Genomic DNA, 11,985 nt, shown 5'->3' with positions numbered 1-11,985 from the left:
AACGACCACAACTGCAACTTCAGCTTCCCCTGGGTGTGCCAGAGGGACCTCAGCGTCCCCTGAGCGTCCCCGCGGCGGCGGCACCTCGGAGAGTTGTCCCCAAGGAGGGGTGGGAGGAGCTCTGGGAGTGGGAGGATCTGGGAATTGTGGGGTGATCCCGTTAATGCTGGATGATTCCTGGATCTGGGGGCTCAGATACCTCCAAAACTGTGGGGTGATCCCAGTCATATCGAGGAGGTTCAATTGCCCAAAAATCAGTGGGATGATCCCTCCAAAAAAATGAGATAATCCCCCTTACCCTAGTGGGATGATCCCTCCAAAACTGTGGGATGATCCCTCCAAAAAAATGGGATAATCCCCCTTACCCTTTGGGGTGATCCCTCCTGTCCTGTGGGGTGATCCCTTTTATCCTCTGGGGTGATCATCCCTATCTTGTGGGATGATCCCTCCCAATTGGGTTCACTGGGAGGTGATCCCACTCAATTCCAGAAGGTTCAATCCCCCAGAAATCAGTGGATTGATCCCTCTTTATCCTGTGGGATGATCCTTCCAAAACTGTGGGATGATCTCTCCAGAAGAATGGGATGATCCCCCTAACTCTGTGGGATGATCCCTTTTATTGTGTGGGGTGATCCCACTCATATCTAGGAGTGCCCAAAAAATCAGGGGGATGATCCCTCTAAAACTGTGGGATGATCTCTCCAGAAGAATGGGATGATCCCCCTCGTATCCAGGAGGTTTAATCCCCAAAACCAGTGGGGTCATCCCCCAAAACCAGTGGGATCTCATCCCCCCCATCCAGGGATCTCATCCCCCCATATCCAGTGGGATCAATCCCCTAATCCAGCGGGGTTATCCCCCCTTACCCAAGAGAATCATCCCCCAAAAACAGTGGGTTCATCTCCCATATCCAGAGGGATCATCCCTCCTCTTTAGGGAATTCACCCCCCCCATATCTAGGGATCTCATCCCCCAAATCCAGTGGGATCATCCTCACCCTTTATCCAGTGGGATCATTCCCCCTGTTTAGGGAATTCATCCCCCCAATCCAGACGGATCATTTCCCCTATTAAGGGAATTCGTCCCCCATATCCAGTGGGATCAATTTCCCAATCCAAAGGGATCATCCCCCTTATTTAGGGACCTCATCCCCCCCGGTTAGGGATGTCATCCTCCATATCCAATGGAATCATCCCCTAAAACCAGTGGGATCAATTCCCCAAAACCAGCGGGATCATTCCCCCATTTAGGGAATTCATCCCCCTTATCCATGGGTCTCATTCCCCCTATTTAGGGATCTCATCCCCTCCAAAACCATTGGGATCATCTCTCCTATCCAGGGATCTCAGTCCCCTTAGCCAGTTGGATCCTCCCCCAAAACCAGTGGGATCTCAACCCCCAAAAACAGTGGGATGATCCACCCCCCTCCCATTCAGGGATCTCATCCCCCAAATCCTGTAGGATCATTCTCCATATCCAGTGGTGTCATTGTCACTCTCCAGTGGGATCAATCCCCCAAAACCAGTGGGATCATCCCCCTTATCCAGTGGGATCATCTCCCCTGTTTAGGGATCTCATCCCCCAAAACCAATAGGATCATCCCCCCTTATCCAAGAGAATCATCCCACAAAACCAGCGGGTTCATCCCCCATATCCAGTGGGATCAATCCCCCAATCCAGAGGGATCATCCCCCTTATTTAGGGATCTCATCCCCCAAAACCAGTGGGATCACCCCCCATTATCCAGCAGGATCATTCCCCCTTATTAGGGAATTCATCCCCCATATCTGGGGGTCTCATCCCCCCTCTCCAGTGGGATCAATCCCCCAATCCAGAGGGATCATCCCCCTTATTTAGGGATCTCATCCCCCAAAACCAGTGGGATCATTCCCCCTATTAAAGGAATTCATCACCCATATCCTGGGATCTCATCCCCCAAAACCCATGGGATGCCATGCCCCATAATCAATGGAATCATCCCCTAAAACCATTGGGATCAATCCCCCATATCCATCGGGATCTCATCCCCCATATCCAGGGGTCTCATCCCCCCAAACCTGTGGGGTTATCCCCAAATCCAGTGGGATCTCATCCCTCAGTCCCACGGGATCACCCCCCTTTATCCAGGGATCCCCCAATCCCAGCTGTCCCCAACCCCACCTCTGTCCCCAATGTCCCAAATCCTGGTGTCACCTTCTCCCCATGACCCCAAATCTCTCCCTGGTTAAAGTGTCCCATCCCCCCGCTGTGACATTTTGGGGTCCCCAACACCCCCAATTTGGGAACACTCCCCTCAAATTACTCACAGCTGAGCAGAGAATAAAGTGATTTAAATAACACAAAAGGTAAAAAAAACCCAACAAAATAATCCCCAAATTGCCCCAGATTACACCCAAAATAATCCCAAAATATTCCTCAAATAACCTCAAAAAAAAGAAAAAAAAAAAGAAAAAAAAAAACCAAAATCACAAAATCACTCCCAAATAAGCCCCCAAAACACCAAAAAACAAAAAACACCCCAAAACCCCAAATAGGCCCAAAGTAACACCCAAAACACCCCAACCCCCCTACAAAAATCCCAAAAAACAAAAAAAAAACCCTCCCAAAAATACCAAAATCAAATCCAAATAACTCCAAAATGGCCCCCAACACCCCCAAAAATATCCAAAAAATACAAAAAATACCCAAAAAACCCCCAAAACAAACTAAAAAATCCAAAACAATCCCTAATAACCCCAAAACGGCTCAAAAAAAAAATACCAAAGAACCAAAATAACCTAAAATGCTCCCAAAAATTCCAAGATCTGTAGAACACACATACATAACCCCCCAATAAAATCAATTAAAAAAAAAAAGGCAAAATCAAACAAAAAACAACAAAAAAAAAAAAACAAAAAAAAAACCTCAAAAAAAAGAAAAAAAAAAAGAAAAAAAAAAACCAAAATCACAAAATCACTCCCAAATAAGCCCCCAAAACACCAAAAAACAAAAAACACCCCAAAACCCCAAATAGGCCCAAAGTAACACCCAAAACACCCCAACCCCCCTACAAAAATCCCAAAAAACAAAAAAAAAACCCTCCCAAAAATACCAAAATCAAATCCAAATAACTCCAAAATGGCCCCCAACACCCCCAAAAATATCCAAAAAATACAAAAAATACCCAAAAAACCCCCAAAACAAACTAAAAAATCCAAAACAATCCCTAATAACCCCAAAACGGCTCAAAAAAACGCCAAAGAACCAAAATAACATAAAATGCTCCCAAAAATACCAAGATCTGTAGAACACACACAAATAACCCCAATAAAATCAATTTTAAAAAAAAAAGGCAAAATCAAACAAAAAACAACAAAAAAAAAAAACCAAAAAAAAAAAAAAGGAAATGAAACAAACAAAAAATGTCCAGGGGGAAAATGGGAGGGAAAAGGGAATTAAAAATGTGGAAATATGGGGAAAAGGGAATAAAAACGAGATTAAAAGGGAATAAAAAGGGGGAAAGGAGAGGGAGGAAGGGAATAAAAAGTGAAAAAATAGGGGAGGAAAAATGGAATCTAAAAGCGGGGAAGCGAGGGGTAAAAAAGGTGGGAAATGAAATTAAAAGGGGGGGGAAATAGGGTGGGGAAAAGGGAACGAAAAGAGAGAAAAAGGAATTGAAAAAAAAAAAAAAAAAAAAAAAAGGAAATGAAACAAACAAAAAATGTCCAGGGGGAAAATGGGAGGGAAAAGGGAATTAAAATATGGGGAAAAGAGAATAAAAACGAGATTAAAAGGGAATAAAAAGGGGGAAAGGAGAGGGAGGAAGGGAATAAAAAGTGAAAAAATAGGGGAGGAAAAATGGAATCTAAAAGCGGGGAAGCGAGGGGTAAAAAAGGTGGGAAATGAAATTAAAAGGGGGGGAAACAGGGTGGGGAAAAGGGAACGAAAAGAGAGAAAAAGGAATTGAAAGAGGGAAAAGAGGGAGGGGGAAAGAGAATAAAAAACAGGGAAGGGGCAAGAAAAAGGTGGAAAAAAGGGGGGAAAATAAAAAAAAAGGGGGGTGGGAAGGAGGAATAACGGGGGAAATCCCAAAGGAAATCCCGAGGGGGGCTCTGACGTCACACGGGGACACGGGTGACAAGCCTCGCGGGGATGTCCCCAAGAGCCACCCGCCGGTTTGTCCCTGCTCAGCGACACCGCGGGGGAAACGCCACCAGCCCGCGGTCGCCCTTCGGCGTGCCGGAGAGGGGCGGCGTGGCCGCCGTTGTCGCGATATGTCGCGATATGTCGCGATATGTCGCGATGTGTCGCGCGCTGTCGCCGGTCCCGGGGCCGCGCCGCGCCCGCAAGGGGGCACTACGCACCGCGCCGCGGCTTTTATGCAAATATCCTGGCGGCGGCAGCCAATGGGAGCGCGCGGTAGGCGGCGGTTAAGAAGTCGCAGAAGGTGATTGGCTAAAGTCACGATTGGCGGGAGTGTTAGCGAATAAAAGGGAGCGGGGGGTGGAGCCGGAGATGGTGCGGAAGTACTCGATGCGTGGCAAACGGGGGGTGGGGCGGAGCCAGATGATTGACGGGAGTTGCAGCCAATTGAAGGTGGGAATGGGGTGGAGAGGCGGGGTCAGAGGGGGCGGGGTTTAGAGCGCGGGAAAGCGCGGGGGGCGAATGGGGGGGACATTTGAGGGGGGATTTTGGGGACACGGCCCGGCCAGGGGGGCCATGGCTGGGGGAAGGGACACGGAGGGGGTGGGAGCTGAGGACCCCCCGCAGGTGCAGGCGAGGGGCGGCTCTTCCTGCCGGGGGGGTCCCATTCACCACCGTAATGACCAGCCCTGGTCAGGGGGTGTCACTGCCACCTCCTGGGGTAGTGGCTCTGTCTATATCCCATGCCAATGTCCTTGTCCCATCCATGGTGTCCATATCCTATTTTGGTGCCCATATAACATTCCTGTGTCCATGTCCCATCCTGGTGTCCATATTCCATCCAGGTGTCCACATCCCCTTTATGGTGTCCATATACCATCCCTGTGTCCATATCCCATCCCAGTGTCCATATCCCCTCCATGATGTCCATATCCCACCCATGGTGTCCGTATCCTATCCTGGTGTCCTTATTCCATCCATGGTGTTGATATCCCCTCCATGGTGTCCATATCCCCTCCATGGTGTTCATATCCCACCCCAGTGTCCACATCCCATCCTGGTGTCCACATCCCATTTATGGTGCCAATATCCCATCCCAGTGTCCATATCTCATCCATGGTGTCCATACCCCACCCATGGTGTCCGTATCCCATCCATGGTATCCATATCCCATCCCTGTGTCCATATCCCATCCCAGTGTCCATATCCCATTTCCGGTGTCCAATCCCACTCCAGTGTCTATATCCCATTCATGATGTCCATATCCCACCTTCAGTGTCCATATCCCACCCCAACGTCCGTATCCCATCCCGGTGTTCATATCCCACCCCCATTTCCACGGCAGTAGGATGCACCCCCAAGCCCCACTTCTGTTGCCATAGCAACGGGACTCTCCCATGAGGCCCTGCCCCCGTTGTCACGGCAGCACCGACGCTACCCTTAAGCCCCGCCCACTTTCCATAGCAATGGGATGCTCCCATTAATCCCCGCCCCGGTTGCTGCAGCAGCAGAAACGCTCCCATTAAACCCCGCCCCTGTTGCCGTGGCAACCGCGACGCTCCCATTGAGCCCCGCCCTCGTTGCCACGGCAGCAGAGCCGCTTCCTCGAAGCCACGCCCCCGTTGCCATGGCAATGGGACGCTCCTTGAAGCTCCGCCCCGTTGCCATGGCGCCGCAACGCTCCGCGCATGCCCCGCCCCCGTTGCTATGGCACCGCGACGCTCCGCGCAGGCCCCGCCTCCGTTGCTATGGCACCGCGACGCTCCGGCAGGCCCCGCCCCCGTTGCTATGGCACCGAGACGCTCCGCGCATGCCCCGCCCCGTTGCTATGGCACCGAGACGCTCCGCGCAGGCCCCGCCCCCGTTGCCATGGCACCGAGACGCTGAGGCCGGGCCCTGATGGCGGCCAAGGGGCCGGAGCCGGGCCGGGACACGTCCCTGGTGTCCCTGTACCGCTGGCTGGACACGGTGCCACTGTCGCGGCCGCGCAGGAACATCGCCCGCGACTTCAGCGACGGGGGTTGGCCTTGCGGGGACACGGCGGGGTGGCCGGGGAGGGCTGTCGCCGTGGTGCCACCCGCAGCGTGTCCCCGCTGTCCCCGCAGTGCTGGCGGCCGAGGTGGTGAAGTTCTTCTTCCCCTCCCTGGTGGAGCTGCACAGCTTTGTCCCCACCAGCTCCACGGCGCAGAAGGCCGCCAACTGGGGCCACCTCAACAGGTAGGGACAGGTGCCACCAGCTCCGTGTGACACCCCCTGCCCCCCCACCCCCCGTCTGGGGTGTCCCCAGATTGTCCCCACCTGTCCTGCGGGCAGTGTCACCCTGTTTGTCACATCCTGACAGCTCCGTGTGGCCACAGAGACACCGTGACGTGCTGCGGGTGGGGATTGGTGTCCCCTAGTGTCCCCCTGGATCCGTCTGGGTCCCTCCATGTCCCTCCGTGTCCCTCCATGTCCCTCGGTGTCTCCTGTGTCCCTGTGTGTCCCCCTGTGTCCCCATTGTCCCTCTCTGTCCCCCTGTGTCCCTCTCTGTCCCCATGTGTCCCCCTGTGTTCCTCTCTATCCCTCTCTGTCCCTCTGTCCGTGTGTCCCTCTGTGTCCCCCTGTGTCCCCTGTGTCCCTCTGTCCCCTCCCTGGCCGTTCCATCGATCCCAAATTCCAGGAAAGTGCTGAGCAAGCTGAACCTGCGGCTCCCCGAGGAGATGATCCAGGCGCTGGTGCGGAGCCGGCCGGGAACGGCCGAGCAGCTCCTGCAGCTCCTGAGGGACAAAATCCTCCAGAGGCAGAGGAACAGCAAGGGAGGGGGCGGGAAGGTGAGGAGATCCCCAAAATGGGGAGGAAATCCCAAAAATGGGGAATTCCCGGGAATGGGAATCCCAGGAAAGGTTGGATATTGGGGTTTGGGGAAAGGTGGGATAGGGGAATGATCCCCGGGTGAGATTTAGGGTCATTCCAAACAGAAATCATTCCTGGGTTCTGCTCTGGAGCCAGGCTGGGAGAGCTGGGAATGCTCCCCTGGAAAAGGGAAAAATCCAGGGAATGCTCAGAGTCCCTGAAGCGGCTCCAGGAGAGCTGCAGAGGGACTGGGGACAAGGCCTGCAGGGACAGCACACAGGGAATGGCTCCCACTGGCAAAGGGGAGATTGGGCTGGGATCTTGGCAAGGAATTCCTGGCTGGGAGGGTGGGCAGGGGCTGGGCTGGAATTCCCAGAGCAGCTGTGGATCCCTGGCAGTGTCCCAGACCAGGCTGGGGTCACCTGGGCTGGTGGCAGGGGGTGTCCCAGGTGTGTCCCAGGTGTCCCAGGGGTTTCCCTGCCTTTCCTCAGCCCCCAGCAGAGCCGGCAGCACGGGACGAGGACGGGTACCTGGACACAGGTAAGGGATGGGGGATAAAGGATCCCAAAATCCCCCTCTGGGACTTTTTTGGGGTCCCTTGGAGGGGACGGCTGGGATCTTGGCAAGGAATTCCTGGCTGGGAGGGTGGGCAGGGGCTGGGCTGGAATTCCCAGAGCAGCTGTGGATCCCTGACAGTGTCCCAGACCAGGCTGGAGTCACCTGGGCTGGTGGCAGAGGGTGTCCCAGGTGTGTCCCAGGTGTCCCAGGGGTTTCCCTGCCTTTCCTCAGCCCCCAGCAGAGCCGGCAGCACGGGACGAGGACGGGTACCTGGACACAGGTAAGGGATGGGGGATAAAGGATCCCAAAATCCCCCTCTGGGACTTTTTTGGGGTCCCTTGGAGGGGACAGCAGTGTTGGGGTGGGGTTTGGGGGTCACTGTGGGGTTTGAGTGTCCCCTGTGGGGTCAAGGGGTCACTGTGGGGTTTGGGGGTCACTGTGAGGGCTTGTGGGGTCACTGTGGGTTTGGAGGGGACCCTTTGGTGTTTTGGGGTCACTGCGGTGATTTGGGCATCATTGAGGGGCGTCAGTGGATTTTTGTGGGCTTTGGGGTGTCCCCATGGAGGTCTGGGGGTCCCTGTGGTGGTTTGGGGTCACTGTGAGGGTTTGGGGTCACTGTGGAGTTTGGGGTGTCCCCATGGGGGTTTGGGGTGTCCCCATGGGGGTCAGGGTGTCCCCATGGGGGTTTGGGGTGTCCCCATGGGGGTTTGGGGTCTCTGTGAGGTTTGGGGTGTCCCCACGGGGGTCAGGGTGTCCCCCTATGGCTCTTGGGTTATTTTGTGGGTCAGGGCTTCACCGTGGGGTTTGGGGGTCACTGCGGTGGCTCTGGCTGTCCCCGAGTGTCCCCTGCGTGTCCCCGCGGGAGACCAGGACATTCCCGTGGGATCGGGGGACAGGATTTGGGCACCTCCCCTCCGGGGGTCACGGCAGGGCTCAGTGCTGTCCCCACGGCCGTGTCCCCGCGCCAGGGTGGTGACAGTGCCAGCGCAGCCCGGGGCTGGCCCTGGCGACATGCGACAGCAGCTGGCGGAGCGCGAGCAGGCGCTGCAGCTGGCGCGGGACACGATCCAGGTGAGCCCATCCCAAATCCCGGAGCAGGAACGATCCTGGATGCGCGGGGACATCCCGGGTGACACGCGCGACACTGTCCTGTCCCCGCGCCCTTCTTCCCGGCTTTTCCCTGTCCCCCTTTTTCAGCTTTTCCCTGTCCCTTCTTCCATAAAATTTTCCCTGTTCCCCTCTCTCGTCCATCCTTACGTAAAATTTCTCCTGTCCCTCTTTCCCGGCTTTTTCCCGGGTTTTTCCTGGTTTTTCCCTGTCCCTTCTTCTCTAAAATTTTCCGTGTCCCTCCTTCCCGGCTTTTCCCTGTCCTCCTTTTCCGGCTTTTCCCGGTTCCTCCTTCCCTAAAATTTTCCTTGTCCCTCCTTCCCAGCTTTTCCGGGCTTTTCCCGATCCTTCCTTCCCGGCTTTCCCTGTCCCTTCTTTCCTAAAATTCTCCCTGTCCCCATTTCCCGGTTTTTCCCTCTTCCCCCTTTCCCAGATTTTCCCGGTTCCTTCTCTAAAATTTTCCCTGTCCTTCCTTCCCGGCTTTTCCCGGTTTCTCCAGGTTGTTCCCTGTCCCTTCTTCCCTAAAATTTTCCATGTCCCACCTTCCCAGATTTTCTCTGTCCCCCTTTCCCGGTTTTTCTGTGTTCCCTATTCCCATCTTTTCCCTGTCCCCCTATCCTGGCTTTTCTCAGTCCCTTCTTCCTTAAAATTTTCCATGTCCTCCTTCCCGGCTTTTCCCGAATTTTCGCGAATTTTTCCGGCTTTTTTCTGTGCCGCCTTTCCCGGTTTTTCCCTATTTTTCCCGATCCCCCCCTTTCCACTTTTCCCCGTCCTTTAAATTTCCCCTGAAATCCGGCTTTATCCCGGCGCAGATGGAAATTTCGGGAAGGGCCGGGATTCTGAGGGATATCCGGGAATGGGAACAGAGGGATACCTGGAATTCCCATTTTATTTTTTATGGGAAAGGGATCGGAACGCCAAATGCATCACTTCTTCTCAGTGGGGAAAAAAAAAAAAAAAAACCAAAATTCCTCTGGGAGAAAACCCAAAAAAAATCCGTTTTCCCACATTCCCTGCTCTGGGAAGACCCCCTGGAACGGGTTTGGGATTTGGGGGTTTTGGGGATTTGGGATTTTGGGGCTCGGGGATTTGGGATTTGGCTCCCAAATCCCTGGGGAACGGCAGATCCTGCAGGCCAAGGTGGGGCGGCTGGAGCAGCTCCTGCTCCTCAAGAACCTCCGCATCGACGAGCTGAGCCGGCGGCTGCAGCAGCTCCAGGGCCAGCGCCGCTGACAGGCGACAGCGACACGGCTGGCACCGCGGGGACAGCCCGGGGACGGCCTGGGGACAGCCTGGGGACAGCCAGGGGACAGCCCGGGGACAGCCCGGTGGCCCCGTTCGCCCAAAGCCCGGCGCGGCTGCGGCGCTGGGCATTAAAGAGTTGGATCCTGGCGGGGCCAGAGCGGCGTGAGGGGACACTGGGGACAATGGGGACACTGGGGGGACACTGTGGGGACAGCGGGGACACTGTGGAGACACTGTGGGGACACTGGGGGGACAGCAGTGGGGACACTGGGGACAGCAGTGGGGACACTGTGGGGACAGCAGGGACACTGTGGGGACAGCAGTGGGGACACTGGGGACAGCAGTGGGGGTAGCAGGAAGGGGACAGCACTGGGGACACTGCTGGGACACTGTGGGGACAGCGGTGGGGTCACTGTGGGGACACTGTGGGGACAATGGGAACACCACGGGGACAGCACTGGGGCCACTGGAGGGGCACTGTGGGGACATCAGGGAGGGGATGGAACTATGGGGACATAGAGGGTAGAGGGTGGCATATGGGGACATTATCGTGGAGGTGGCACTACGGGGACATGGTTGTGGGGACAGCAGCGTGTGGACATCAGCGTGGAGGTGGCAGTGTGGGGACGCAATGGGGACAGTGTGGGGGACATTAGAGCAGGGACATCAGGGCAGGGACATCAGGGTGGGGACACAGTGGGGACATCAAGGAAGGACAGCAGAGTGGGAACATTGTGGGGACACCATGGGGACACCATGGGGACACTGTGGGGACAGTGGGGACAGCAGGGACACTGTGGGGACAGCAGTGGGGGTAGAAGGGAGGGGACAGCACTGGGGACACTGCTGGGACACTGTGGGGACAGCAGGGGGAACACCGAGGGGACACTGGGGACACTGTGGGGACAGTGGTGGGGTCACTGTGGGGGACACTGTGGGGACAATGGGAACACCATGGGGACAGCACTGGGGACACTGGGGGGGCACTGTGGGGACAGCAGGGAAGGGGTGGAACTATGGGGACATCATTGTGGGGACAGCAGGGTAGAGGTGGCATATGGGGACATTATCGTGGAGGTGGCACTACGGGGACATGGTTGTGGGGACAGCAGCGTGGAGGTGGCAGTGTGGGGACACAATGGGGACAGTGTGGGGGACATTAGAGCAAGGACATCAGGGCAGGGACATCAGGGTGGGGACACAGTGGGGACATCAAGGAAGGGACAGCAGCGTGGGGACATTGTGGGGACACCATGGGGACACCATGGGGACACTGTGGGGACAGCAGTGTGGGAGGGGGGACATTGCATGGGGACATCAGGGTGAGGACAGCAGAGAGGGGACAGCAGGGTGGGCATGGCAGTGTAGGGACACCATGGGGACACTTTGGGGACAACACTGGGGACAGCAAGGAGGGGACACCGTGGGGAAAACATTGTGGGGACATCAGGGTGGGGACACTGTGGGGACATCGGGGGGACATCAGAATGGGGGGGAGGGGACATCGGGGAGGACAGCAGAGTGGGGACACCGTGGGGACACTGTGGGGACACTGTGGGGACACTGTGGGGACGCCGTGGGGACACCCTGGGGACTCGGTGGCCGCTCCTCCCGCCCGGTGGCCGCCGGGATTTAATCCCTTCCCAAATCCCGTTGTTTTTGTAATCCCGGAGCAAATCCGCGCCCGGCGCTGGGAGGTGACAGCGACATCCCCCGTGTCCCCCCCCCAGGTGACATCCCCAGCCACGGGGACACGCCCAGGCGTGGCTCTGGGGACCGTCCCTGTGCCAGAGTGGCTTTTTAAGGAAAACCTGGAATTTCCGGCCCATGTGGGAATGGGGGGACAATCCGGGCCCTGGTGTCCCCTCCCTTGGGGACAAGCCGGGTGTGATGTCACCGTGCCGGTGACAAGGACACAGCCGGGGCTCCGGGGACCGCTGGGAATGTGGATCCCGAGTTTCTGGGAATGTGGATCCCGGGTTTTTAAGCGTTCCAGCAGCTGGAGCAGCCCCCGGGGGTGACATTGTCCCCTCTGTCCCTCACGTGTCCCCTGACCCCGCTGTCCCCCCGGCATTCCCGGGGGACAATCCCGGCACGCTCCGGATGGGAACTGGCGCCATT

At 56.2% G+C, this 11,985-nt stretch overlaps 1 protein-coding gene across 1 annotated transcript; it reads left to right on the top strand.

The window, feature by feature from the left end:
* The first annotated feature begins 6,021 nt into the window (after positions 1–6,021).
* On the top strand, positions 6,022–9,928 carry SPEF1 (sperm flagellar 1). Its single transcript, XM_041427610.1, has 5 exons — positions 6,022–6,142; positions 6,228–6,339; positions 6,782–6,932; positions 8,443–8,583; positions 9,745–9,928. Exons 1-5 carry the CDS (start codon positions 6,022–6,024, stop codon positions 9,850–9,852), a joined length of 633 nt encoding a protein of 210 aa, XP_041283544.1. The 3' UTR covers positions 9,853–9,928.
* The last annotated feature ends 2,057 nt before the right edge of the window (positions 9,929–11,985 follow it).

Source organism: Onychostruthus taczanowskii, unplaced genomic scaffold, assembly GCF_017590055.1.
Source record: "Onychostruthus taczanowskii isolate IOZ18803 unplaced genomic scaffold, ASM1759005v1 scaffold117, whole genome shotgun sequence".
In the NCBI taxonomy this organism is placed as follows: domain Eukaryota; kingdom Metazoa; phylum Chordata; class Aves; order Passeriformes; family Passeridae; genus Onychostruthus; species Onychostruthus taczanowskii.
The sequence above is the reverse complement of the archived record's forward strand: the minus strand, read 5'-3'. Positions and strand labels throughout refer to the sequence as shown.

Excerpts from the sequence above, each read along its gene's own strand:
- SPEF1 (XM_041427610.1), top strand. The coding sequence starts at position 6,022 with ATGGCGGCCAAGGGGCCGGAGCCGGGCCGGGACACGTCCCTGGTGTCC. Across the intron at positions 6,143-6,227 it reads CCGCGACTTCAGCGACGGGG|TGCTGGCGGCCGAGGTGGTG; the intron begins GTTGGCCTTGCG and ends CTGTCCCCGCAG. Across the intron at positions 8,584-9,744 it reads TGGCGCGGGACACGATCCAG|ATCCTGCAGGCCAAGGTGGG; the intron begins GTGAGCCCATCC and ends GGGGAACGGCAG.